Raw genomic sequence first — 24606 nt, 5'->3', positions numbered from 1 at the left:
TTAGCAAAATGAGGATCTGTTTAATGTTGTATATTTAGTTACATTACATTGATTGCAAAAGTATGTCATTAGAAACAGCCAGGGGCGCAACTTTGGTTTTAGAAGTGGGGGGAGACTTTTTTTATTCAGTCGGATAAACACCCTACCTGAATGCTCGGAGGCATCTGCATGGTCCTAAAGCACACCGTTAACACATTTTGTATCACATTCCAGTGATTCAACTGGGGGGGGGGGGGGTAAAAATGCATTGTACGCAGTGAAAGTTGCACCCCTGGAAACAGCCAACATCAAATAAAACATTTAAGTCCTAGATGTCATACTGGAGGCTAACTTAGGTCACAAAGGTCAAGTACCACAGTCTGCTAAGATGTACAGGCTAATAGAAAACATGTTGGCCATTGTTGATGACAAATCTTAAGGGTTGGATCAGTGCAGTAGTGCCCAGATATACATGTAGTTTGTTGCCAGATGTTCATAATACTTGGTTCCATGTTTATACTCTCCACTCATGCAATGACTATCTCTAGTCTGACTGACACTGGCCACTCCACCCCCCCAAAAAAACAAACATTGTTGGCACAATCCCTTAACTCATCATTAAATTAACAATGTTTCTAGGAAGTTTACTGACATTGTCCTCAGTAATTTCTGCTTCTGACATTATAATCCAAAAGCTATGCAAAGTAAATGATGCATTGGAAAATACATGGCAAAAGAAAAGAAATGCATTGAGTATTTCTGGAAGTAACCATTTCTGCTACAATATGAGTAACTCGTCTAGCTCCTCTCCTACTCTGGCCTTTAGAGTAATACCCTGAAACATCGGGATGGCAGATGGCTCACAGGTAAATTAAACCCTTTCCAGCAGTGGCTGCTGTTACCACCACTGCCACCAGGAGGTCTGGCAGATGATACGGAGTTGATAAGGTTGGCCTCCCAGTGATGAAAACAGTGGGATAACACCACCACATTACATTTGCCATGCCAAACTCAGCTTTCAAGCAATAGCATATTCATGAAGCCTGCAACAAAGTACATGGAAGTAACAGGTGTGACATGATCATACACATTATTTTGAATAAATTATTCTCAAAATCAATAAAACAAAATCTTTACGAGCCAAGAGATTTAATAACATATGATACTGGGGTGGCAGGTAGCCTAACGGTTAAGAGCATTGGGTCAGTAACCAACATGTCGCTGGTTTGAATCCCCGAGCCGACTAGGTATAAAGAAAAAAAGTGGATATGCCCTTTAGGAAGGCACTTAACACTAATTTCTCCTGTATTCACTCTGGATAAGAGCGTCTAAATGACTTCAATTATACATGTCTGTGACGCCAGAGATTCAATTTAAGTCAGAAACCCCTGTTCAGACTCCTGATAGTTACCCCAAACATATTCATATTAATATTATTAGCCAATTATTTGGCTGTAGTGGCACCACCCATTAATCCTATTGGGCCGTATCACTTTGAGGCCACGCTAAAGTGAGCTCAGCAACCAACGGGATTGAGGCAGGGCCAGGCTGGCCCACAGTCCTGAGCTGTGGTGGGGAAGAAACATGATAAAGAGAGCAGGAGCAGAGTCACTTCTTTGCTCCGTAGCCTTAGACATGGTTGTTGTTGGTGGTTGGTTGTAAATTAGTATATTTGTTGGGTTTTGTCAGATACTGAAGTTGTTTATTTCTTATTGTTTTGACTGTAAGTCTCCTGGTTGTAGTTTTTGTCAGACGTTGTAGTCCGGAGCTTTGCCCTGCGGCTGCCTCATTCTGATCTGTAGTGTCATGAAGGCCCCTACAGTCACATGGAAGAGGATCTGCCACACGTTCCTCAGTTCATAAAGGTACATGTTGGACAGACAGATCAGGGCGAAGGCCAGGAACGACTTACTGTTCCTCCACACAGAGAAGTACGCAAACAGGGAACACTAAAGAGAGGGAGAGAAAGGGAGAGATGGAGTAAGAGACAGACACCGGGAAAAAGAGAAGAGTCAACTTCTGTGAGAACAATAGAGCTACTTCATTGTACTGAAAATCCCTTGCAGGAGACCAATCTTTCTTTGCTTTCAAACTATGTCCAATATTTCACCTTTATTCAAGGATGCCCCAATTATTTAGTGCAAGCTTAAATCAACTACCAGCAATAAAATGACAAGCCCTATTCTGCAACCAATGTAATACATATTATTTGCACTTTTCAATGTACAATTATGTGTAAACTGTAGCTAGACTCAGACGAACACTAACAACCCCGTCTATACAGTGAGAGTTGTGATGCAGAGTGCAGGGTTGTTTTTAATTTATTTAACTAGGCAAGTCAGTTAAATTCTTATTTACAACGACGGCCTACCCCGGCCAAAACCTAACGACCTTGTGCCAATTGTGCACCACCCTATGGGACTTCCAATCACGGCCGGTTGTAATACAGCCTGGAATCGAACCAGAGTCTGTAGTGACTCCACTAGCACTGAAAAGCAATGGCTTAGACCGCTGCGTCACTCAGAAGCCCCACCTCACTCATCACAGTGACTGCCAGAAGGAGACAAGGCAGCTCTTGCTCGCTATGACTTACCTGATACAGACAGGCTGCTGTGCCCAGGAAAAAGGCAATCACGTAATTAAAGTCTTCGTCGTCGTTCTGCCGGCAAACCAACGGGGGATGAAGACGAGGGAGAGAAGATAGCGAGGTCAATGTACAGCAGTAGGTAGGCTTGAAACAAGGCTTGGTGAAACTGGTACGACAAGAAAGCCAACAAAAGCATTGGACAAAAACAGACTCTGAAAAGCAATAATAAGCATACCCACTAAGATAAATACAGGTGTTACAAACTGTTCATATGAAAAGGCTTGGATTAGTTATAGCTACAGGAGGTCACTTTGGACTTTCCCACTGAATTAAATAGAGTAATGTATCTATCGCTCTGGCGTTACCTGTATGGTGCTCTCTATAGCATGAACCCCTCGGAGTAGATTGAGGCCTCCACAGAGGATGCTCAGCACACAGGAGACGATGCCAGGTAGAGTCACAGGATCAAGCTGTTGGCTGGGAGCTGGGCGGAGAAGGGAACTGTTAAGAGCCAGCAGAAATGATCTGGCCAATGAGCAATAGACACATTAAGAGACTATACAGACTGAGAGAAACAGCTACGTTGTGATTCTGAAGGACATCACAACACAGACTCAGTGCCAGAGGCTGCCATGACCTAAGGTAGGGTGCCAAGTAAGATCTTGCAGCTAAATTCTTATAAATATGATGAATAGCTACAGAGCAGGATTAGGTTCAGGGTATAGACATGGTCAACCACTGCACTATGCCATCATGTGCAATCTTAGAATTCTCCTAACATTTGAAGAGAAACCACTGACTAAATACCAAAATGACAACGTTTTGATGATCATCCCTTCACAGTGAGTGACAGGAAAGTGAATATGAATGCAGTGGTTCTTGAGGGAGACAGAGGAGCTGTGGTGACCCAGGGCACAATCATTTAGCTGGGATTACTGAGGTGTGAAGGTACCAACAGAGAGGTGGTGGGCCGGTCTCAGTCAGGGATCACTAATGGAGGGGCCACACACACACGACAGCTGCATGCCAAGGTGTCCTTCAAAGAGCTGACCCTATAGGGCTTTCAAGTGATTAACTTTGGTTCTGTTCCAAACATGTTCCCAACCAAGCTGTCCATGAGGTATGGAATGGATGGAAGCCATTTTCAACATGTGCTAACGTGACAGAAGGAGAAGTCTACAGTAAAGGCTTAGGTGAACAGGAAAAGGGAGGATTAGAATGAGGTGGATGGAATGCAAATAAAATCAATTTGTCATTCAGTACACAGTGAAGTGATTATGTTAAAGAGCCTTACACGTTTACTGTGTGTGAAAACACAAAAAGGCAGGTAGGCACTTTGAAAAACACCTCAATGTGCATAAATTAGCGCATGAGTTTGTCAACGTATGGCTGAATGTGAAAGACTAAGCTGTGTAATAGACAACTCAACTTTAACTACAGTTGCAGGCACTAAAAAAATATGTTTGTTAAAACCCTGTAGAGCGGTACAGGTTGATGAGAAAATATCATAACCTAACTAAAGCGTCTTAGGGTTAGGCCCCTTTTTTCTCAATTTCCGCCTGAATGACGTGCCCAAAGTAAACTGCCTGTTGCTCAGTTCCTGAAGCCAGGATATGCATATAATTGGTACAATTGGAAAGAAAACACTGAAGATTGTAGAAATGTTTAAATAATGTAGGAGGAGAACACAATAGATATGGTAGGAGAAAATCCAACGAAAAACCCAACCAGAATTTTTTGGGGGAGAGAGACCATGCTTTTACATTTGCTAGTATAAGGGCATACTCAATTCTAGCTCCCAGGATGCAATTCCGATAGACTGCTGACACCCTGTGGAAGCTATGTTCAAGGTTTCAGGCTTGTAACTTCCAAAACGAATAAGAAATAACTGTTTTAGTACAGGGACAGAGTCTTGGAAATTTGTGTTTGCGGGTGCCATGAATAAAGGACGCATCTTCTAAAATCCTATTGAACATACTTGTTTCCGTAAGAAATATTATAGTTTGATTACATTTTAGGGTATCTGAGGAGTAGATAGAAATGTATTTTGACTTGTTGAAACAAAGTTTAGGGGTAGATTTTCGGATTCCTTTCTTTATGTTGAACGAGTGGATTACTCAAATCGTTGGTGCCAACTAAACAGACCTTTTGGGATATAAAGAAGGATTTTATCCAACAAAACGACATGTTATAGCTGGGACCCTTTGGATGACAAATCAGAGGAAGATTTTCAAAAGTGAATATTTAAAAATCGCCATTTGTTAATTTATGAAACCTGTGCCGGTGGAAAAATATTTTGATGTGTGGCGCCGTCCTCAAACAATCGCATGGCATGTTTTTGCTGTAATAGCTACTGTAAATCAGACAGTGCAGTTAGATTAAGACAAATATATATATATATATATATATATATATATAAACCAATATAAGACACTTGTATGTACCTAAATGTTTAATATCCATAATTTTTATGATTATTTATTTGAATTGAGCACCCTCCAGTTTCACCGGAAGTTGTCCCGCTAGTGGGACGCCTAGCCCTAAGAAGTTTTCCCACAACTATCCTGTGTGTGTCTGTGTGGGGTACCTACTTATGCCCTTGTACTTGGAGGGGGTGTGGTATGAGAAGCCATTGATGGATCCTAGGTCCTCAGGGGACAGCTGGTAGGGCGGTCGAAGTTTGATCTCTGTTTGCATGTCGGCCAGGTTGATCTTAGTGGACAGAGAGCGGGGGCTGTTGAAGCGCTGCTTCGTCTTCTGGATGAAGTTGTCTGGATGAGGCCGCAACACAAGTATGAAGGGTGTGAGAATAGAGAAGTCTATCATGAAAATACAACCTAGGAATTGTATATTCCTGCTGGTACAGTATAAACATGCTCTAAAATGTTTGGGCATGATAGTGGTTTGGTTAGTTTCCTGAGACCACCCATACGCAAAAATAATAAGTGTCTGCTAAATGGAATATAATATATTTTTGAAAGAGTCAAACCAGGGAAACCTAGCCTGGTCCCAGATCTGTTTGTGCAGTCTAGTCTTGTCAACACTACAGTCAAGGTCACGCCAGGAGTAGGCAGAAAAGTACAAACAGATCTGGGACCAGGCTAAGGGAAACCCTGTGTTTCTAAAGTAAGACAATGCATGGGTTTGTTGGGAAAACAAGAGAGACTCACCCAACTCGATGAAGGAGTATGGCCTCACAGCGCTGTTAACACGCTTGGCGTCGTACGTGACGATGAACTCCCTTTGCAGCTCATCCAGGAAACAGAAGGCCAGGACGTTGGGGTAGGTCTCTGTACAAACCATCAGATAACCCACACCCAGAGAGCAGGTGAAACTGAAACAGACAGAGTGAGCAAGAATACATTGGACTATTATTTCCTGCAATTACAATGCTGAACAGTGGGAAGCACAGTGAGTTCAGTAGTATCCATAAACAAAACCGTGAGATGTCCCTGCATATGTTATTCAGGATCACAATTATATTTGGAGATATAACAAAACAACTGGCATTATAATAGCTATGCAAGATTACCAAGAAATACCATTTAAGATATTACACAAAAAAGGAACCTCGCCAGAGGTGTTTCCAACCAATCCATCGAAAATAATGCACAGAAATGTTAACAGGTGGCTTGAATAAAGGCTGGTTTGCAGTGTGCTAAGAGATGCCAGTATCGGTCTTAGTTTCTTTACAGGAAGATTAAAACAAGCATTACATGGGGAGGGGGAACAGCTAGCTCACTCTTTTCCCTCTGCTTATGAAGTATGGGTGCTGAATTATGGTCATTTGGAGAGTGCCAGGGGGGAGGGACAAAAATCATAGCATCCATTCAACTGGAGCTCAGCAGAGCCCCTCGAAGGGCCAATACATCGGAGTTAAGCATTGCCCAAAAAGAGCTTTAAATCAGATTACCCAGTGACTTAACTGCTGTCTGGCATGTCCTCGGTCTCTTTCCTTCACAGTGAGGCCGATGTTGGGCCTTGATTAAAGGACCTCATGATAACAAATGAGGCTTCAGACTGTAGAGTGGATGGCCAACCAACCCTGCTCCTAGAGGGAGGAATGTGTGTGCACACACACACACACACTTTTCATTCAAGCCAATATCTGCTGTCTACTGGTGGTTTCAAGACAACTGGGAACTAGTTCAAATTGTGCCGTCATCGATCTTCAGGTCGGAAAGTAAGATTTCTAGGTAGATTCCAGAGTTCCCAACTCGGAATTCCATCATTCAAAATGATGTCTTAGTCGGTGCTCGTTTTTGTCCGATCTAAAAAATGGTTGGAGGCCGGCGCTTTTGAACACGGCATTAATAGGACCAAGTGACTAATAATCCATGTCCATGTGAACAGATGGATTTTGTAATGCCGCAGTTGTGTTTCTTGAAACAGTTTGGTCAATTACAATTGGCGGGCTGTCACAAAACTCATATTAGGGGAATTGGAGCATTTCAGGAAAGAGCTTTAATAGATATTCACAAAACAAGGAAAAGTGCACTTTGTTGTGACATCAGCAATAGGACAGAATCAAGGTGACCGTTTTACCGACAAAAAAAACTGATTTAAGATGTCTTTGGTACATAATTGGTCTAGCCTATACTAAACAACTTAACACATTTTAGTAAACGGCTTTGAACGTGGACTGTTATTATGCATACTGGATGGACTGGTTACCTTATGCTACACTCCAAAATGTCTATCCACAAGTCTGGGAGAGGACATATAGCCATTGGCAATGCTGTTGGTTCATTGATTGTGCAGGGCAGTTACCCTACAAATTATAGTGAATTGCTATTTGATTGTGCAGGACAGTTACCCTACAGATTATAGTGAATTTCTATTTGATTGTGCAGGGCAGTTACCCTACAAATTATAGTGAATTTCTATTTGATTGTGCAGGGCAGTTACCCTACAAATTATAGTGAATTTCTATTTGATTGTGCAGGGCAGTTACCCTACAGATTATAGTGAATTTCTATTTGATTGTGAATAGTCTTAATAGGGCACTTTTAATATTTTCATAATTAAATTGGGTGACATTACCTTTAGCTAGAGAATATCTCTTCCTCTATTCCTTTCTCCAGCGCGCAGAGGGGCTGTCAACAGTTTAGTGAAATATGTTTCGGTGCAGATGTCACTTGAAATGAAGCATTGGGTAGCTGTAGGAACAGGGTTGGAGAGTCCATGGCATACAGAGTTTGGGTGAAATATCACCTGTTGTATGCAGGCTCTCGCTGCGCTCCTCAAACAGTGGATGATGCGTGGAGTGAAATAAGTATTCTTATATTTATCAGCTGCTCATATTAAGCACATGCGCTGCTATAAAACAAACTAGTCTACCTGGCATCATTGAAAAGCGGACCGGAGGGGAAAACGAGCCGCCTCCATTCGCTATTCCAGTGTATACGGATATATGTCTTTCTCCCCTTGCCCATTTCATAATGGGACAGTCTAAATCAAAACTCATTTCACATTTCAGTAAAGACTACATTGAGAATAGTCTGATGGGTGAAAATATGATCACTTGATGATCTGTGCTGTGCCGCCTGAGGCAAGGAACGTGTAAGCTTTCTTTTTGCTACTTTCTCAAATCATCAACAGCCGATAGTTGCATCATATAGCCCATATATGTTTTGATTTCTAAGACATTCTTAAGGTTTGTATAATTTACGACTAAAGTTGCCAAATAACTAAATCTAGCGTAGACGACTTGTTCCAAATAATCTTTTACGCTCAACATAGCCACGTCATATGCACACATTGGAATGGGAAAAAATATCCTTTCTATTTTATACAGCTAAGTTAAATTATATTCTTCTTACTATGGAATGACACGGGACTTAAAGCATATCTTGTCTGCAAAATGAACAAGCCTACAGCCTATGGCATGGAGCATAGCCAGAAAACACAGTAGTCCAAGTCATGTTCTTCAGACCTGCCTACAAAAAAAATTATGGATTTATTGTGATGTGTGTATTAAATTGATTTAAATGTAGCCGTTCCAAAGGATGATGTATGTGTGGAGGTCTGGAGATGCTAAACGTGTTTGTTAAAACCTCTTGAAGCTAGGGGGAACTATTTTTATGTTTGGAAAAATAACGTTCCCAAAGTAAACAGCCTATTTCTCAGGACCAGATGCTTGAATATTCATATAACTGACAGATTAGGATAGAAAACTCTAAAGTTTCCAAAACTGTCAAAATATTGTCTGTGAGTATAACAGAACTGATATTGCAGGCGAAACCCTGAGAAAAATCAAACCAGGAAGTGGCTTCTATTTTGAAAACTCCATGTTCCATAGCCTCCCATTGCTCCATTTAAAGGGATATCAACCAGATTCCTTTTCCTATCGCTTCCTCAAGGTGTCAGTCTTCAGACAGTTTCAGGCTTTTATTTTGAAAAAATGAGCCAGAACTATAACATCGCGTCAAGTGGTCACATTAGTTTTGCTCGCGCAACAGAATTTGGACAGCTATTGTTTTTCCCTCTCCTACTGTGAAAGACATTTGCGGTTGATATATTATCGATTATATATTTTAAAAACCTGAGGATTGATTATAAAAAAAACATTTGACATGTTTCTGTGGACATTACGGATGTTATTTGGAATTTGTCTGCTCTTTCCTGTGGATTTCTGAACATAAATGTGCCAAACAAAAGGAGGTATTTTGGATCTAAAAATAATCTTTATGGAACAAAAGGAACATTTGTTGTGTAACTGGGAGTCTCGTGAGTGAAAACATCCAAAGATCAAAGGTAAACGATTAATTTGATTGCTTTTCTGATTTGTGACCGAGCTTCCTGATGCTAAGTGTACTTAATGTTTTGTCATGCGATCGATAAACATAAACGCTTGGATTGCTTTGGCTGTAAAGCATCATTTCAAAATCTGAGACGACGGGGTGATTAACAAAAGGCTAAGCTGTGTTTCAAAATATTGCACTTGTGATTTCATGAATGGACTGAAACCTTGCAGTAGGATGTGACTTCTCTATTTATTTTTGCATAGGGATAACTACTGGGTGCTTTGTGAAGATGCTTGTGTCTCAACAAACTCATCTGCAAGAATTGCAGCTTTGGGAATCCCCTCAAACAAAGTAATGCATACATCCACCTCTTTTTCATCAAAAAGGCAGTACGACCAGGTGTTCCGACCAAGATCAAACTCTGTTGAGGGAGCAAGATGGGCCAGACTGGATGTGCTTCCAGCTCTTTCAATCGAATGGCATGCACACGTTCTTATTGTTCTAGTCTAGCTGCACATTCTTGTTGTTTGGCTGCATGCTCATCTCGTCTTTCCCTGTGCTCTAACTCATTTATGTTCCTCCAATCTCTCCTCACGTTCACTTTCCTTTTCCTTGTGCTCAAGTTCTAATTTCCGTTCCTCCAATTTCACCTTCCTTTCTAACTCCCTCAGCTGCACGTCTCCAGGATGTACTCTACCACCCGTAGGACCCATTTCATCAACATCTCCAGATGGATTTCCTCCTCCACCAAAGCAGTACCGATCAACTGCCTACTGCTTTTGGATTGCCAGATACCAGTTTGATATAATGCTTTGCAATGTTGAGCGGATTAGCCTTCATAAATGTATCTAGCATCTCCCATGTAGGGTTTATTATAAATGCTTTCAACTTAAGAGTCCATGGCCGGAGGCTCCCGGGTGGCGCAGTGGTTAAGAGCGCTGTACTGCAGCGCCAGCTGTTCCACCAGAGATTCTGGGTTCGCACCCAGGCTCTGTCGTAACCAACCGCGACCGGGAAGTCCTCGGGGCGACGCACAATTGGCCTAGTGTCGTCCGGGTTATGCCGGTAGGGATATCCTTGTCTCATCGCGCACCAGCGAATCCTGTGGCGGGCCGGGCGCAGTGCGCACTAACCAAGGTTGCCAGGTGCACAGTGTTTCCTCCGACACATTGGTGCGGCTGGCTTCCGGGTTGGATGCGCGCTGTGTTAAGAAGCAGTGTGGCTCGGTTGGGTTTATCGGAGGACGCATGACTTTCAACCTTCGTCTCTCCTGAGCCCGTACAGGAGTTGTAGCGATGAGACAAGATAGTAGCTACTAACAATTGGATACCACGAAATTGGGGAGAAAAAGGGGGTAAAATTAAATAAATAATAATAAATAAAAAAAAAAGAATTAAAAAGTGGCCCTTTTTACATTTTACATTTTTATTAGCCTGTGTGTTTATACAACTTTCAAAATGATTCCACCAATCTTACAAGGTGGATGTCAGTGACAAACTACCACAAAAGTGTATTTGAACACTCAAATATTTGGGCACAGCAAAGCTTCAGAGTTGGTGACTAGAGCGACTTCCATACTCATGGGAAACAAAATCCTGGACAAGACCCAATTTTGTTACATTCCCCAGGAAGACCCCCCCCCCCCACAAAAAAAAAATGTTGCTCAAACTAAGTCCACTGAAAGTTACAGAGCAACAACAACTGGGACCTAAAAGACACGCACCATGAAAAGCGCCTAAGAAGCAAACCAAAATAAAAACCCACCAAACAGACAGGAAACATTACAAAAAGGTGACAACACAAAAGCAGATAAAGGTCTGTTTGTTAGAAATAGGGATAGCCAACTAAAAGGTGTTAACCCCCAGCATCTATCAAGACAACTAGAGCACTGGGCCAGCCCCTCATAAATAGCACCAAGGCCAGCACAGGTGAAACACCTTAACACTAATGAGATGGCAACCAGCACAGGTGTAACACATACTGACTAACGAGGTCACCAATCGGTGCAGTCTATGTGCTAACAAGCTATACGTACTCAAGTCCAACTTCAAAACATAAATGGAAAAACCAAACCCTATACCACCCTTTATGATTATGATTCAGTTAAATTATACTTAGCATGTTAGCAGATAGCACAATGACAGGAAGTCTATGGGTAACGCTAGTTAGCAACTGGCCTAGCACTAGTTAGCAAAACCTCCTGAAGTATCCCATTAAGTGTGACTTGCAACTTACTTGATATTGTACTGTCCAGCCTTCAGAGTGCATCGGTCAGGGAACTGGCTGAGTTTCTTAGACAGTGCTTTGACTTGCTTCTTGGTTTCCTGAAGGCCTTTGTCCTGCTCGTAGTCTGTGGAGGCAGACAGGGGTAGACCGTCCACCACCCGCACCACAGAGGCAAACAAGACCATTGACATCATACAGCTGGCTAGCTCTACACACTCACTGGAAACCTAAAAGAAAAAATGGAACATGTTCATAGAGCATGATATTTGTGGATTCATTAGCATTCTGATAAAATAGGCCTAGTTTAACAGAATTGCCAGCATATCAATATTACCATACCTATATCTAATTCACATTATTTTGGGTAGCCTTGTGTAACACTAGAATAGATCATAATAAATGGGACAACTGAAGTTAGTGCAGGACTAATCTTTGTCTGCCACGGTTCGGTACCTTGGATAGCAGTTTTTCAAAGTGCTAATAGCTTGCCCTTGGTCATGAATCTCAGTTCCATTACACTGCAGTCATTGGAAGAAGAAGTCTTCTGTATGGGGGAGTTTTGTTAAAACTCGTGCGTTTTTAATGTTTACTAAAATAAAACTTATACAATGAATAACCTGAGACTCAATGGCCTTGGCTCGTTTTCTGTGAAGAACATGCAAAATAACACCCCCTTATATATTCATATATACCACATATGTGGTTTAGAAGGTACTAAAAGTGTGCATGTATGTAAAAACAAGTAAAAATGAAACAAAAGGTTTGCTGTGTGCCGTCACTCTGTCTTCTTCCTCCCTGGGCCTGCTGTTCCAACATAAACGACAAGAACCTGTCTCTTGCTTTTCTCGCACTCTTTACCCGTTGTAGTGTGAGAAACTACACAACGTCTTGACGGGAGCCTGTACAATGTTATTACGATACATTGTAAAAAAAAAAGTAATAAAAATGCAGTTTTTTCCCACACTAACCCAGCCAGGTGCAAATTGAGAAGGACACAAAACAGCTTTGCGTGTGTGGCTCCTTAACACAATCAGTATGGCAAAACTCTGCTCAGAGGGCCTTAGAAATCATTTTTGCACACAGAGAAGCTAGCATGGAAGGAGCATCTTCCACTTTGGAATGAGGATCATGTTTGTCAATTCAGAATCTAACAGGGAGTTGGAAGAAGAGGATGAGATTGACCCTCAGCCAGCCCCAGGACCAGCCCGTCAGCAGTCAGCCCCAGGACCAGTCCGTCAGCAGGGGGATAAACATGTTCACACCCTTCATGACTGCCAATGTGATAAGGATGCAAACAGGGCCAACGTGGATGGCGGTTACTCATGTGCAGGACATAAAATCGTCTTTGAACAGTTCATGCCAGACACTATGCAGAAAATCTTTCTTGACTGCACTAATTTGGAGGGAAGGTGCGTTTTTGGAGAGCGATGGAAGGAATTGGACCAAACTCATTTACATGAATACTTTGGGGTTCTTATCCTTGCTGGCGTTTTCAGATCCAATGGGAAATCCACAGAATCCCTGTGGGATACAGACACTGGCAGAGATTTTTTCAGTGCAACAACGCCTCTGGGAAAACTTCCATATTATTTCCAGGATTATCGGCTTCAATAACCGAGACACCAGACCAGCTAGGCAGCAAAGACAAGCTAGCTGCAATCAGGTCGTGTGGGACAAGTGGGTGGTTGCGTCCCACATGGCCAATAGCCAGGGAAAATGCAGAGCGCCAAATTCAAATAGAATTTCTATAAAAATCTAACACATGCAAGATAGCAAATTAAAGCTACACTCGTTGTGAATCCAGCCAACATGTCAGATTTCAAAAAGGCTTTTCGGAGAAAGCACAAGATGCTGTTATCTGATGATAGCACAACAGTAAACAATGAGAGTAGCATATTTCAACTCTGCAGGCGCAACACAAAAGGCAGAAATAATATATAAATCATGCCTTACCTTTGATGAGCTTCTTTTGTTGGCACTCCTATATGTCCCATAAACATAACAAAATGGTGCTTTTGTTCGATTAATTCCGTCGATATAGCCAAAACATCTATTTATTTTTCGTGTTTGATCCAGAAAAACACTGCTTCCAAATTACGCAACGTCGCTAAAAAAATCTCAAAAGTTACCTGTAAAACTTGGCCAAAACATTTCAAACAGCTTTTGTAATACAACTTTTAGGTATTTCTAAACGTATATAAATCGATCAAATTGAAGACAGATCATCCTGTGTTCAATACAGGAGCAAAACAAACTGACGCTTCTAGTAGCAAAACAAACTGACTTTTCTGGTTACGTGCCTCTATCAAAAAGGTACACATGAAGTGACGTTCGTTTTGAGCTATGGTACTTCATTACACAAAGGAAAAACTTCAACCAATTTCTACAAACTGGTGACATCCAGTGGAAGCGGTAGAAACTGCAGGAAAGTATATTAGAATTCTGGATTCCCCATGAAAACATATTGAAGAGACAACATCTGAATGGTTTGTCCTTGGGGTTTCGCCTGCTAAATAAGTTCTGTTATACACAGAGATGACTCAAACAGTTTTAGAAACTTCAGTGTGTTTTCTATCCAATACTAATATGCATATATTAGGATCTGGGACAGAGTAGGAGGCAGTTCAGTTTGGGCACGCTATTTATCCAAAAGTGAAAATGCTGCCCCCTACCCCAAAAAGGTTAACCTGTTTTATAACACTGGTCCCAACGTTACTGTTGATGAGCAGCATATGCCATTTAGGGGCCGCTGCCCCTTCAGAGCCCCTGAGATGAACCAAGGGTTGTCCTGGACGTGACACAGGGACTCCGTGGGCACAACATCACATGATTGCTTTTTTTACTTCACACAAGCTGGGACAGGAGCTCCTCAAGAGGAAGCTGATGATGGTAAGAACAGTACGAAAAAAATAAGCCAGGGCTCCCACTTCTGCTGTTGAATACAGAGAAGAGGCCTACCAATTCCTCCAAATTTGAGTTCATGGCAGACACATCCCTAGTGTCCTATGTGCCAAAGAAAGGCAAAACTGTGGTACGCATGAGTACGCTGCATAGGGATGGGAGAATCTGTGGGCAGGAGTGTCAAAAACTAGAAATCATAATGGATTACAATTCCACAAAAGGGGTGGACAATTTAGGCAAGCTGGTTACTGGCTATAGCTGCAAAAGAACCCTACGCTGGATAATCATCAACATCTTGGACATCTCGGCATACAACACGTTCGTCATATGGATGGCGTTGAACCCAGATTGGAACAGAAAGAAGCTCCAGAGGAGACGGCTCTTTTTCAAGAAGCTGGGCAAGGCATTGGTAAGACCTCAAATCCAGAGACTGCAACATATTACAAGGACCCCAGCTTCTGCAGCCATCATGAGTAGCATTCAGGAGGATGCTGGTGCCCCATTCACTCGAACCAACACCTCCAAAACCAGAAGTAAGTGTGAGTGATGTTGTTGCACGTGTGTGCCTGATTCTCCTACCCTGGCCTGCTGTAACTATATATCCAAGTGAGATAAGTACAATTCCTGAACTAAGTTCTCATCATTCTACATTGCAGCCGGTATCAATGAGAAATGCTGCGATGTGTGTGGACCCAAGAAGGACAGGAAGACAAAATTCAGCAAAAAAAAAAGAAACGTCCTCTAGAGGTCGACCGACTATGATTTTTCAACGCCGATACTGATTAATCGGACAATTTTTTAAAATGTATTTGTAATAATGACAATTACAACAATACTGAATGAACACTTATTTTAACTTAATATAATACATCAATAAAATCAATTTAGCCTCAAATAAATAATGAAACATGTTCAATTTGGTTTAAATAATGAAAAAACAAAGTGTTAGAAAGTAAAAGTGCAATATGTGCTATGTAAGAAAGCTAATGTTTCAGTTCCTTGCTCAGAACATGAGAACATATGAAAGCTGGTGGTTCCTTTTAACATGAGTCTTCAATATTCCCAGGTAAGAAGTTTTAGGTTGTAGTTATTATAGGACTATTTCTCTCTATGCCATTTGTATTTCATTAACCTTTGACTATTGGATGTTCTTATAGGCAGTGTATCTTCCGTCCCTCTCCTCGCTCCTCCCTGGGCTCGAACCAGCAACACAACGACAACAGCCACCATCAAAGCAGCGTTACCCATGCAGAGCAAGGGGAACAACTACTAGAAGGCTTAGAGCGAGTGACGTTTGAAACGCTATTAGCGCGCGCTAACTATCTAGCCATTTCACTTCGGTTACACTAGTCTCATCTCGGGAGTTGATAGGCTTGAAGTCATAAACAGCGCAATGCTTGACGAACAACGAAGAGCTGCTGGCAAAACTCACAAAAGTGCTGTTTGAATGAATGTTTACGTGCCTGCTTCTGCCTACCACCGCTCAGTCAGATACTTAGATACTTGTATGCAACGCAGGACACGCTAGATAATATCTAGTAATATCAACAACCATGTGTAGTTAACAAGTGATTATGATTTATTGTTTTTTTATAAGATACGTTTAATGCTAGCTAGCAACTTACCTTGGCTTACTGCATTCGTGTAACAGGCAGTCTGTAACGTTCTTTGCTTCACGAAAACATGGCTCACTCGAGACAGGCTATCAGAGTCGGTACAGAATTGTATCAGCATATTGATTGCGCAACCAGGGCTGGTAAAACCCTGGATCATTGTTATTCTAACTACCGCGACGCATATAAGACCCTCCCCCGCCCTCCTTTCAGAAAAGCTGACCACGACTCCATTTTGTTGCTCCCAGCCTACAGACAGAAACTAAAACAAGAAGCTCCCGCGCTCAGGTCTGTTCAACACTGGTCCGACCAATCTGATTCCACGCTTCAATCACGTGGATTGGGATATGCTCCGCATTGCGTCCAACAACATTGACGAATACGCTGATTCGGTGAGCAAGTTCATTAGAAAGTGCATTGACGATGTTGTACCCATAGCAACGATTAAAACATTCCCAAACCAGAAACCATGGAATGATGGCAGCATTCGGGTGAAACTGAAAGCGCGAACCACTGCTTTTAACCAGGGCAAGGTGACCGGAAACATGACCGAATACAAACAGTGTAGCTATTCCCTCCGCAAGGCAATCAAACAACCTAAGCGTCAGTATAGAGACAAAGTAGTCGCAATTCAACGGCTCAGACACAAGAGGTATGTGGCAGGGTCTACAGTCAATCACGGATTACAAAAAGAAAACCAGCCCCGTCGTGAGACCAGGATGTCTTGCTCCCAGACAGACTAAATAACTTCTTTGAGGACAATACAGTGCCACTGACACGGCCCGCAACCAAAACCTGCGGACTCTCCTTCACTGCACTTGGCTGCAGGCCAAGACGGCATCCCCAGCCACGTCCTTCAGGAAACAGCAGAGGGAGCACCCCCCTATCCACATCGACGAGACAGTAGAGGAGAGGGTAGTAAGTTAAGTTCCTCGGCATACACATCACGGACAAACTGAAGTGGTCCACTCACACAGACAGCGTCGTGAAGAAGGCGCAGCAGTGCCTCTTCAACCTCAGGAGGCTGAAGAAATTCAGCTTGTCACCAAAAGCATTCACAAACTTCTACAGATGCACAAGCGAGAGCATCCTGTCGCGCTGTATCAACGCCTGGTACGGCAACTGCTCCGCCTACAACCGTAAGACTCTCCAGAGGGTAGTGAGGTCTGCACAACGCATCACCGGGGGCAAACTACCTGCCCTCCAGGACACCTACACCACCTGATGTCACAGGAAGGCCATAAAGATCATCAAGGACAACAACCACCTGAGCCACTGCTTGTTCACCCCGCTATCATCCAGAAGGCGAGGTCAGTACAGGTGCATCAAAGCAAGGACCGAGAGTCTGAAAAACAGCTTCTATCTCAAGGCTATCAGACTGTTAAACAGCCATCACTAACATTGAGTGGCTGCTGCCAACACACTGACTCAACTCCAGCCACTTTAATAATGGCAATTGATGTAAAAAATATCACTAGCCACTTTAAACAATGCTACTTAATATGTCTACATACCCTACATTACTCATCGCATATGTATATACTGTACTCGATACCATCTACTGCATCTTGCCTATTCCGTTCTGTACCATCACTCATTCATTTATCTTTATGTACATGTTCTTTATCCCTTTACACTTGTGTATAAGTTTGTAGTTGTGGAATTGTTAGGTTAGCTTACTCGTTGGTCATTACTGCATTGTAGGAACTAGAAGCACAAGCATTTCGCTACACTCGCATTAACATCTGCTAACCATGTGTATGTGACAAATAAAATATGTATTTATACACAGTGTGTGCAAATGAAGTAGGATAAGGGAGGTAAAGGCAATAAATGGGCCATAGTGGCATTTTTGTTTTTACAATATAGCAATTAAAACACTGGAGTGATAGATGTGCAAGTAGATATACTGGGATATAAAGGAGCAAAATAAATAAATAAATAACAGTATGGGGATGAGGTAGTTGGATGGGCTATGTACAGGTGCAGTAATCTGTGAGCTGCTCTGATAGCTGGTGCTTAAAGATAGTGAGGGGGTTAGGAGTCTCCGGCGATTTTTGCAGTTCATTCCAGTCATTGGCAGCAGAGAACTGGAAGGAAAGGCGGCCAAATGAGAAATTGGATTTGGGGGTGACCAATGAAATATACCTGCTGGGGTGCGTACTACGGGTGGGTGCTGCTATGGTGACCAGTGAGCTGAGAAGTCTTTTCTCGGTAAAGCCTCGCCTTATAGATGACCTGGAGCCAGTGGGTTTGGCGACAAATATGAAGCGAGGGCCAGCCAACAAGAGCATGGGGAGTAGTATATGGGGCTTTGGTGACAAAATGGATTGCACTGTGATAGACTGCATCCAATTTGCTGGGTAGAGCGTTGGAGGCTATTTTGTAAATTACGTCACCAAAGTCAGGGATCGGTAGGATAGTAAGTTTTACGAGGGTGTTTGGCAGCATGAGTGAAGGAGTCTTTGTTGCGGAATAGGAAGCCGATTCTACAGTGCCTTGCGAAAGTATTCGGCCCCCTTGAACTTTGCGACCTTTTGCCACATTTCAGGCTTCAAACATGAAGATATAAAACTGTATTTTTTTGTGAAGAATCAACAACATTTGGGACACAATCATAAAGTGGAACGACATTTATTGGATATTTCAAACTTTTTTAACAAATCAAAAACTGAAAAATTGGGCGTGCAGAATTATTCAGCCCCCTTAAGTTAATACTTTGTAGCGCCACCTTTTGCTGCGATTACAGCTGTAAGTCGCTTGGGGTATGTCTATCAGTTTTGCACATCGAGAGACTGAAATGTTTTCCCATTCCTCCTTGCAAAACAGCTCGAGCTCAGTGAGGTTGGATGGACAGCATTTGTGAACAGCAGTTTTCAGTTCTTTCCACAGATTCTCGATTGGATTCAGGTCTGGACTTTGACTTGGCCATTCTAACACCTGGATATGTTTATTTTTGAACCATTCCATTGTAGATTTTGCTTTATGTTTTGGATCATTGTCTTGTTGGAAGACAAATCTCCGTCCCAGTCTCAGGTCTTTTGCAGACTCCATCAGGTTCTCTTCCAGAATGGTCCTGTATTTGGCTCCATGCATCTTCCCATCAATTTTAACCATCTTCCCTGTCCCTGCTGAAGAAAAGCAGGCCCAAACCATGTGCAATATACGACTGATTGTTGTCCTATGGACAGAGTCTCCCACCTCAGCTGTAGATCTCTGCAGTTCATCCAGAGTGATCATGGGCCTCTTGGCTGCATCTCTGATCAGTCTTCTCCTTGTATGAGCTGAAAGTTTAGAGGGACGGCCAGGTCTTGGTAGATTTGCAGTGGTCTGATACTCCTTCCATTTCAATATTATCGCTTGCACAGTGCTCCTTGGGATGTTTAAAGCTTGGGAAATCTTTTTGTATCCAAATCCGGCTTTAAACTTCTTCACAACAGTATCTCGGACCTGCCTGGTGTGTTCCTCATGATGCTCTCTGCGCTTTTAACGGACCTCTGAGACTATCACAGTGCAGGTGCATTTATACGGAGACTTGATTACACACAGGTGGATAGTATTTATCATCATTAGTCATTTAGGTCAACATTGGATCATTCAGAGATCCTCACTGAACTTCTGGAGAGAGTTTGCTGCACTGAAAGTAAAGGGGCTGAATAATTTTGCACGCCCCATTTTTCAGTTTTTGATTTGTTAAAAAAGTTAGAAATATCCAATAAATGTCGTTCCACTTCATGATTGTGTCCCACTTGTTGTTGATTCTTCAAAAAAATACAGTTTTATATCTTTATGTTTGAAGCCTGAAATGTGGCAAAAGGTCGCAAAGTTCAAGGGGGCCGAATACTTTCGCAAGGCACTGTAGATATCATTTTGGATTGGAGATGCTTAATGCGAGTCTGGAAGGAGAGTTTATAGTCTAACCAGACACCTAGGTATTTGTAGTTGTCCACATATTCTATGACAGAACCGTCCAGAGTATTGATGCTGGACGGGCAGGCAGGTAGCGATCGGTTGAAGAGCATGCATTTGGTTTTACTTGCATTTAAGAGCAGTTGGAGGCCATGGAAGGAAGAGTTGTAATGGCATTGAAGCACGTCTGGAGGTTAGTTAACACAGTGTCCAAAGAAGGGCCAGAAGTATACAGAATGGTGTCATCTGCGTAGAGGTGGATCAGAGAATCACCAGCAGCAAGAGCGACATCATTGATGTATACAGAGAAGAGTGACTGAGAAGTAGTTGGTGAACCAGGCGAGGCAGAAATTTAAGAAACCAAGGCTGCTGAGACTGCCAATAAGAATGTGGTGATTGACAGAGTCGAAAGCCTTGGCCAGGTCGATGAATACAGCTACACAGTATTGTCTCTTATCGATGGCGGTTACGATATCGTAAAGGACCTTGAGCGTGGCTGAGGTCAACCCATGACTAGCTTGGAAACCAGATTGCATAGCGTAGAAGGTACAGTGGGAATCGAAATGGTCGGTGATCTGTTCATTAACTTGGCTTTCAAAGACTTTAGAAAGGCAGGGTAGGATAGATATAAGTCTGTAAGCTAGGCGTCAGTATAGAGACAAAGTAGAATCTCAATTCAACGGCTCAGACACAAGAGGTATGTGGCAGGGTCTACAGTCAATCACGGATTACAAAAAGAAAACCGGCCCCGTCACGGACCAGGATGTCTTGCTCCGAGGCAGACTAAATAACTTTTTTGCCCGCTTTGAGGACAATACAGTGCCACTGACACGGCCCGCAACTAAAACATGCAGACTCTCCTTCACTGCAGCTGACGTGAGGAAAACATTTAAACGTGTCAACACTCGCAAGGCTGCAGGCCCAGACGGCATCCCCAGCCGCGCCCTCAGAGCATGCGCAGACCAGCTGGCTGGTGTGTTTACGGACATATTCAATCAATCCCTATCCCAGTCTGTTGTTCCCACATGCTTCAAGAGGGCCACCATTGTTCCTGTTCCCAAGAAAGCTAAGGTAACTGAGCTAAACGACTACCGCCCCGTAGCACTCACATCCGTCATCATGAAGTGCTTTGAGAGACTAGTCAAGGACCATATCACCTCCACCCTACCTGACACCCTAGACCCACTCCAATTTGCTTACCGCCCAAATAGGTCCACAGACGATGCAATCTCAACCACACTGCACACTGCCCTAACCCATCTGGACAAGAGGAATACCTATGTGAGAATGCTGTTCATCGACTACAGCTCGGCATTTAACACCATAGTGCCCTCCAAGCTCGTCATCAAGCTCGAGACCCTGGGTCTCGACCCCACCCTGTGCAACTGGGTACTGGACTTCCTGACGGGCCGCCCCCAGGTGGTGAGGGTAGGCAACAACATTTCCACCCCGCTGATCCTCAACACTGGGGCCCCACAAGGGTGCGTTCTGAGCCCTCTCCTGTACTCCCTGTTCACCCACGACTGCGTGGCCACGCACGCCTCCAACTCAATCATCAAGTTTGCGGACGACACAACAGTGGTAGGCTTGATTACCAACAACGACGAGACGGCCTACAGGGAGGAGGTGAGGGCCCTCGGAGTGTGGTGTCAGGAAAATAACCTCACACTCAACGTCAACAAAACTAAGGAGATGATTGTGGACTTCAGGAAACAGCAGAGGGAACACCCCCCTATCCACATCGATGGAACAGTAGTGGAGAGGGTAGTAAGTTAAGTTCCTCGGCGTACACATCACAGACAAACTGAATTGGTCCACCCACACAGACAGCATCGTGAAGAAGGCGCAGCAGCGCCTCTTCAACCTCAGGAGGCTGAAGAAATTCTGCTTGTCACCAAAAGCACTCACAAACTTCTACAGATGCACAATCGAGAGCATCCTGTCGGGCTGTATCAACGTCTGGTACGGCAACTGCTCCGCCCACAACCGTAAGGCTCTCCAGAGGGTAGTGAGGTCTGCACAACGCATCACCGGGGGCAAACTACCTGCCCTCCAGGACACCTACACCACCCGATGTCACAGGAAGGCCATAAAGATCATCAAGGACAACAACCACCCGAGCCACTGCCTGTTCACCCCGCTATCATCCAGAAGGCGAGGTCAGTACAGGTGCATCAAAGCTGGGACCGAGAGACTGAAAAACAGCTTCTATCTCAAGGCCATCAGACTGTTAAACAGCCACCACTAACATTGAGTGGCTACTGCCAACACACTGACTCAACTCCAGCCACTTTAATAATGGGAATTGATGGGAAATTATGTAAAATATATCACTAGCCACTTTAAACAATGCTACCTAATATAATGTTTACATACCCTACATTATTCATCTCATATGTATATGTATATACTGTACTCTATATCATCTACTGCATCTTTATGTAATACATGTATCACTAGCCACTTTAACTATGCCACTTTGTTTACATACTCATATGTATATACTGCACTCAATACCATCTACTGTATCTTGCCTATGCCGCTCTGTACCATCACTCATTCATATATCTTTATGTACATATTCTTTATCCCCTTACACTTGTGTCTATAAGGTAGTAGTTTTGGAATTGTTAGCTAGATTACTTGTTGGTTATTACTGCATTGTCGGAACTAGAAGCACAAGCATTTCGCTACACTCGCATTAACATCTGCTAACCATGTGTATGTGACAAATAAAATTTGATTTGATTTAACAGTTTGGGTCTGGAGTGCCTCCCCCTTGGAAGAGGGGGATGACTGTGGCAGCTTTCTTATCTTAGGGGATATCAGAAGATCTGAGAGGTTGAACAGGCTAGTAATAGGGGTTGCAACAATTTCGGCGGATCATTTTAGAAAGACAGGATCCATATGGTCTAGCCCGGCTGATTTGTAGGGGTCCAGATTTTGCAGCTCTTTCAGAACGTCAGCTTTTAAAAACACTTTTAAAGGACAACCAGGCATCCTCTGACGGAATGAGGTCAATATCCTTCCAGGACACCCGGGCCAGGTCGATTAGAAAGGCCTACTCGCTTAAGTGTTTTAGGGAGCGTTTGACAGTGATGAGGGGTGGTCGTTTGACCGCAATTGTTTATGGTTCATTGAACAAGCATGGGAAACAGTGTTTAAACCCTTTACACTGAAGATCTGTGAAGTTATTTGGATTTTTTTTTATTATCTTTGAAAGACAGGGTCTTTCAGCAACACAGACGCTCGTTGGCGCGCGCGAGCAGTGTGGGTTCAATAATTGAATAACGTGGAATTCTAAATTTATTTTGCGACGCTCGGGCACGCGACGTGTCAGGTCTGGTCAGCATGTTAGACCTCTGCGCCACTCGGGAGCGGTTTTGGAAGCATAAGGACCTCCTTACCTTTCATATCAGCGATAAATAATTTTCAAAAAACAAAGAGGTTCATTTCAATTGATACACACCTAACGTTACATATGGTTAAGGAGTAACTGTAGGCTTCAAGAGTACAGATTGGGCTACTTAATACGCCTCGCGAAAAATGTGCCCTCTCCAAGCCCCTGGATAGTAAGCTAACTGGCTACATTTGTCTTGAGTGAGCCTGCATTTGTCTCTCCATTGTTTACCAGGATATGGTACATGCATAAGAGATTGATAGCTCAGAAACACTGAACTAAAGCTAGCTAGGTTGATCAGCAGAATGCTGGCCAAATCATTTGTCGAGGATGGTGCAAAATGTGATAGCAAGTTAGCAAACATCACTAGCTAGTTATCTTAACGTTACATTTAATAGTAGGACTACTCAGTTATTAAATGGGAATGCATAGCCATCTTTATCCATGTCGCATAATATCAATTAAAAAAGGGGCCACCTTTTTTAGCTAGCTACTCTCCTTTTGCTCTCTCCTAGTACTGTAAGCTAGCAAGCTACTGCACTCTAGCTAACATTAACTAGCTGTCAAGAGCAAAACTAACATGGCTTTCCAAACATAGAACATTAATTGTTATTTTGTGAGCTAACCTGAAAAGATGCGTGTGTTAATGCAACACTCACCGCAAAGTAGTTTATTTCTTGTAACGTAGCATCACCGGGTACCGTTTTTATTTGCCTACAATCTGTTGTGGCGCAAACGTACACGCAGGACAGATGCCGCGTTCGATATTAGTCGGAACTAGGTAGTTCCGTATTGCTAACAGGATAGTTGTACACGTGCCGCGTGTAACCAGTTAGGAAGTTGGACATTTCGAGTTCCGACGGGGACATGAATGCGTTAAGGAACTCGTATGTTTACGTGTTTGACGGAACGTCTCGCTGTGCATTATGGGTAGTGCCAACGTGATGCGTGCGCAGGTTGACATTTATTGGGATGAGTCTGGTCTTGGAGGATGCACTGAGAGAATTCCGCTAGATTGTCCAGCTGCAAATTCGGCTTTATTGTAAACATATGAAAACAAGTGTATTTGTCTTAAAATTAAGGTTATGCACTAAGGTTAGCAGTGTGGTTAGTGGTTTAAAATAATATTTTCTGACTTTGTGGCTGTGCCAGCTAGTGACCACTCTGCAGAGCTGCCTCTAGAACAAGATTCGTGACAAAAACGCTAAACTGAAGCGTGAATGCATTCTCATCAGCACCACCTTA

The 24606-nt window shown here is 43.0% G+C and overlaps 1 protein-coding gene across 2 annotated transcripts; it reads right to left on the bottom strand.

Annotated features, from left to right (window-relative positions):
- On the bottom strand, positions 1–24264 carry LOC110501808 (vesicle-trafficking protein SEC22a). 2 transcript variants are annotated; one of them, XM_021579643.3, is made up of 7 exons: positions 24021–24264; positions 11548–11765; positions 5737–5900; positions 5158–5337; positions 2932–3050; positions 2573–2638; positions 1–1928 (listed from the first exon to the last, which is right to left on the bottom strand). In XM_021579643.3, the coding sequence occupies exons 2-7, from the start codon at positions 11730–11732 to the stop codon at positions 1728–1730; spliced, it is 915 nt and encodes a 304-aa protein (XP_021435318.2). In that variant the 5' UTR covers positions 11733–11765; positions 24021–24264; the 3' UTR covers positions 1–1727. The 2 variants fall into 2 exon arrangements, with proteins under 2 accessions (XP_021435318.2, XP_090072223.1); XM_090216097.1 differs by having other exon boundaries at positions 23988–24234.
- Between the last annotated feature and the right edge of the window lie 342 nt (positions 24265–24606).

This window comes from Oncorhynchus mykiss, chromosome 22 (assembly GCF_057628025.1).
Source record: "Oncorhynchus mykiss isolate SJ-2025 chromosome 22, ASM5762802v1, whole genome shotgun sequence".
Lineage (NCBI taxonomy): Eukaryota > Metazoa > Chordata > Actinopteri > Salmoniformes > Salmonidae > Oncorhynchus > Oncorhynchus mykiss.
Note: the sequence above shows the minus strand (reverse complement) of the source record. Positions and strands in the feature narration are given on the sequence as shown.

Bases quoted from the DNA above. Each gene is read 5' to 3' on its own strand.
- LOC110501808 (XM_021579643.3), bottom strand. From the start codon at position 11,732: ATGATGTCAATGGTCTTGTTTGCCTCTGTGGTGCGGGTGGTGGACGGT. The intron at 3,051-5,157 runs GTAGGTACCCCA...TTCTCCGCCCAG, and splicing joins CTCCAAGTACAAGGGCATAA to CTCCCAGCCAACAGCTTGAT. The intron at 1,929-2,572 runs GTAAGTCATAGC...CCCTCTCTTTAG, and splicing joins CAGCAGCCTGTCTGTATCAG to TGTTCCCTGTTTGCGTACTT.